The sequence below is a fragment of the Kogia breviceps genome, chromosome X, assembly GCF_026419965.1.
Source record: "Kogia breviceps isolate mKogBre1 chromosome X, mKogBre1 haplotype 1, whole genome shotgun sequence".
NCBI classification, from domain to species: domain Eukaryota; kingdom Metazoa; phylum Chordata; class Mammalia; order Artiodactyla; family Physeteridae; genus Kogia; species Kogia breviceps.
In genome coordinates this window covers 70,230,541-70,234,885 of record NC_081330.1, presented here as the reverse complement: position 1 = coordinate 70,234,885, position 4,345 = coordinate 70,230,541, and the positions used below count along the sequence as shown (strand labels likewise).

The window sequence follows — 4,345 nt, the reverse complement described above, 5'->3', positions numbered from 1 at the left end:
AATATCCTGTCAACTATTGCAACCCCAGAGAAAAGCGAGTGAGCATCTACCCCTAAACCTGGGAGAAAGATACGATATTAGAGGAAGGTCTTGTCCAGACAGGAAAAGGAAAGAAAAAAGCCCATACCTTCCTCCCCAGTTGATTCTAGAGATGAGACAGTAGTAGGAAATGCAGGCAATGTTATAAACTTACCTCTTTGAGCCAAAATCCGAAGGAAGAGGTATGTTCAATAGTGGAAGAATAAGTCACGAGCAGAGGAGCTTTTGTTCCACTTTCATTTTATAATTCTGTGGGATCACATCACAACCACCTGGGATGGAAGAGTGGATAGGCAGCAATAACGAGATAGAGTTAGCACTTCCTAGCCACTCTCAGCTCTCACATGGCATGGAAGAGATTAAGAAGTTTGCTGTTATCCCAGAGGGATCGATGTGACCTTCACAGAGTTTGCCAAAGGGGGCAGCCAAATTTCTGGGTTTCCACACTTGAGGAAGGCAAAATCAGCTCTGGGACAAAGTCAGCTCTCTGACCAACCACATTCCATTGTGCCCAGTCAGTGCACCCCCAACCAATGTCATAAAGCAATATAAGCCCCTATACATCCAGATGACATTGTGGAAGAGTAGGTAAATCTGAAATATAGACTAACACACATAAGCCTGTTATTTTTGGAGTGTTTTAATTATTAAATGGCAATGAATTTACTGGATTGATTAAAATTGAGATTTTTCTTTCCCTGCAGCCCTGGGAGGTGGAGGTGGACTCATGATTAAGACTAGATCAGTTATAAACAATTAAAAAAGGTACACTTTCTTTGCCTGTCTAAGCAGAGTTTTAGTAAATTTGCAGGCATATATAAACACACAGAAAAAGAAGAGTAGAAAATAAAACATAAGCAATGCTTATCTTTGGGGAATGGGTATATGGTTTTTGGTACTCCAATAAACATATTACTTTTATAATAAAAAAGATCACTTTTATAACATGAAACACTGAAATTTTTATTCATTTTATTTTGTGGTGAAGGAACATGAAAAATCTTTTCAGAATGATAAAGTGATCACTTTCAATGAATGATTAAGTACTATAGGAAAAGAGAAATTACACACTGTAATTACAGCTTACACAATTACACAGAACAATATGTGGCAATCTTTGGAGAATACTGTGATTAACACTTCATTGATAACCTCAATATGACTAAGTTTCATTATTTATCATGGTCACATAAAATACAAGAGCTTATGAACAAGCTGTTATTAACAATAAATGTGGTTTTGCCTGAAATTCTTAACCATATACAGGCTTTTTCTTAAACATTCAAGTTTTAAATTCTATTGCATTTTTACTGCAAATTGAAGCAGGCACAATAAAATTAAACCCACTAGCTTAAGTCCTAAGAAAACACAAATGCAAGAAACAAACAACAGGAAAAGAACCTTGGGTTGGTTCCCCAAGATTTTCTTTTGGAATAAATATTGATCTCATTTAGCATTTCTGATAATATTCATAGCTACAGATTAATACCTACATGACATAAGGACTTCAGAAGGATTAAACTACACATTATATTAATATGTCTTAAATCATTTACCACAGTAAATACTTTCTTGAAGGCATTCTACTACTAAAATGCAAGGTCAAATGAATTAGTATTTGAACTTCTCTTATATTTCTGAGACATACATTTTAACTGACACTACAAGAAAAATTAAGAACACAAGAATGTAAGTAACTTCTTATAACTTGAGTAACTAGATCTAGGGCAATTAATTTCAGGGGCATGTACACTCTGCTTTAGCGATCAATGTCTTCTACTATTGCTTCAAGATTTTTGCAACAGGCTTTAACTTCCTCAATTGCAGCCATCCAATTATCGTAAATAATTTTGTCATAAATTTCATCATTAACTTCCCTAACTACCCCCTCCTGCTGAGATTCAAGGGCATCACCTGAGAAAAATAATACTGATCTTGGGATTATGTAAGTACGTAAATTGTGACCAAGTAGAAAATCATCATTTCCATCCTTTCCCTTTGAGTTGATTCCTTGAGGAGTAAAGAAATTGAAGAATGAATCCTTGGGGAAATCTTCAGTCACAGTTCGTATTGTTCCCCAGATCCGGTGTTTCTGCTTTTTCTTGACTGTTTTCAAAGTGACATTCTTTCCTTCATTCCAATCTATTTTACAGCCTATGCAATACTCAATCGCGGTTCCCCTATAGGGATGGGGATCATAATATGCTAGCCTTGACTTCAGCACATAGGTCTTTGTCAACAGCTCATTTTTGAAATATTCATTTGGTTTGAAGTGAAATTCTAGCGTGAAACTGAGAGGTTCACCAGGATCTGAAAGCTTCACTTTAATATCTGTCAGGAGTTTCAGAATAGGCTCATCATATTTCTTAATCAAAGGAGTGAGTGTGTCAACGTTTTTTAAGACAGTCAGCCAAAAATCAGGAATTCCTTTAGGATCCTCTTCTTTATTCTCATCTCCAGCTGCCTCGGTGTCGTCGTCATCATTGTCATCGTCATCATCATCATCATCCTCTTCAATAGCATAATCATAATAATCTTCTTCACAACCGTCATCCTCATCTATGTAGTCATGTAGCAGACCCTCCTCAATACCACACATCTCTTCCTCATCATACATCTCATCATCATAGTCCTCAGAGTCTGATTTATATTCACATTCCTCTTTTGTAGGTTCATAGATTGCATTGATTATCTGACGTCTTTTTTCCAATAAAGGTTGATACATTTCAGCAAACTTTCTTTCAATACCATGAAATTCCCTTAGGAATTTGGATTCTAGATTGGCCACTCTAGTTTGAAGCTTTTTGAGCGCTAACACACGGTATTTAACTTTCACAGGTAGACTTTCAACAAAGTCTGTATCTAAAAGATAACCGATAAGTCCTTTTGGACGGTCTGGGTCTGAGTCCTCATCAGCATCTTCACCTTTTTCCCCGCCATCCCCGGACCCAGCAGCAGCCTCTTCACCTTTTTCCCCTTCTTCCCCAGGCCCCGTGGCGGCTTCTTCACCGCGCTCCCCATCATCTCCAGGCCCAGCTGCGGCATCTTCACCGCGCTCCGGCTGTTCCCTGGGCCCCTCCATCATTACCTTATCACCAGTCTCTTCTTGACTGGATTCTAACAGTTCCTTGTGGTCGGCTGACTCGGCCATTTTTCAAAGGACCTCACACGCCTAAGGTGGCTACCGCCAAGATCAGGAGACCTGACCTCCGCAAGGAAAGACTCACCGGAATATCAGAAGCGGCGGTGGCTGGGGCAGAGGTGGAACTTGCGGTAGTGGTCGGACTGTGATACGGGAGCCAGGAGCGACGGTCGAGGCTGCTGCCAGGATGAAGGCGGTGTTGAGGCTGTGAGAACCGGACAGAGGCAGCGGTGGCCGGGCTGGGGTGCAGAGAGTAGCGATGGCCGCAGTGACCGGTCCTGCAGGAGCGGGCCAGAGTCTGCAGAGAGCTGCAGTGGGCTGATGTCCTCCGCAAGCAGCAGCTGCTGCAAGGAAAAACGGTGCCGCAATATGATTACGCAGCTGTCTCTCGGCTAGATTTTCTTGGTGCAAATAGCTTGCTGCGTCACACCCTCCCTCCCCCACGACTCTATTCTAATTTCATTTGCTGGGCTGACGTGATTGACAAACTATGAGCCAATAAATTAATAGATTTATCAAGTTTCTAACTCTGCTCACTTTCCCAGGTTCTCTAATATGGCTGATTCATCCATCTCCCACTCGTCCCACACTACCACCCAAGTTTTCTAGAAACCAGGTTTTATTAGTTTATCCTTTCAGTTTTCAACTGATATTATATTTTTATAATTTCAAAAGAGTTAAGAGAAAGTAGTAACTAAAATGTCAGACAAGGCATTCACCCGTCCTAAATCTGTCCCTTTGATTTTAGCCCTGGGCTCTGGGAAGGAGAGAGGTGACTGGGGGGGGGGGGACTTATAAAAAGAGGTTAGAAGGGAAAACACTAAAAAAATTAGTAAATGCTGGTCTCAGGGTGGTGTAACTGCCAGTGATTTAAATATTCTATATTCTGGTTTTCTGTACTTTCCACAAGCTGTATGATAAGTGAGCAATAATTTGAGATTGGAAAATCCTCCTTAACGTTTCCTGGAGTAGGAAGTGGGGAGAGGAAGGAGGAGTTTAGATGTTTAGATGGAGGTTGGGTTAAAGAGGGCCTGTGATGAAGAGCCAAAATGCTGTGTCCCACTATGTGGCAAGTGAGCACGCAAGACTATAAACCAGTTGTCTGGCTTATAGTCAGTAACCCAGTCCTAATACTGACTTGCCTCTTCCTCTTTCTTGATGCTG

General features: G+C 40.7%; 1 protein-coding gene across 1 annotated transcript; it reads right to left on the bottom strand.

The window, feature by feature from the left end:
• Positions 1–663: 663 nt before the first annotated feature.
• Positions 664–3,615, bottom strand: NAP1L2 (nucleosome assembly protein 1 like 2). Its single transcript, XM_059050453.2, has one exon. The coding sequence runs from the start codon at positions 3,188–3,190 to the stop codon at positions 1,799–1,801; it is 1,392 nt and encodes a 463-aa protein (XP_058906436.1). The 5' UTR covers positions 3,191–3,615; the 3' UTR covers positions 664–1,798.
• Between the last annotated feature and the right edge of the window lie 730 nt (positions 3,616–4,345).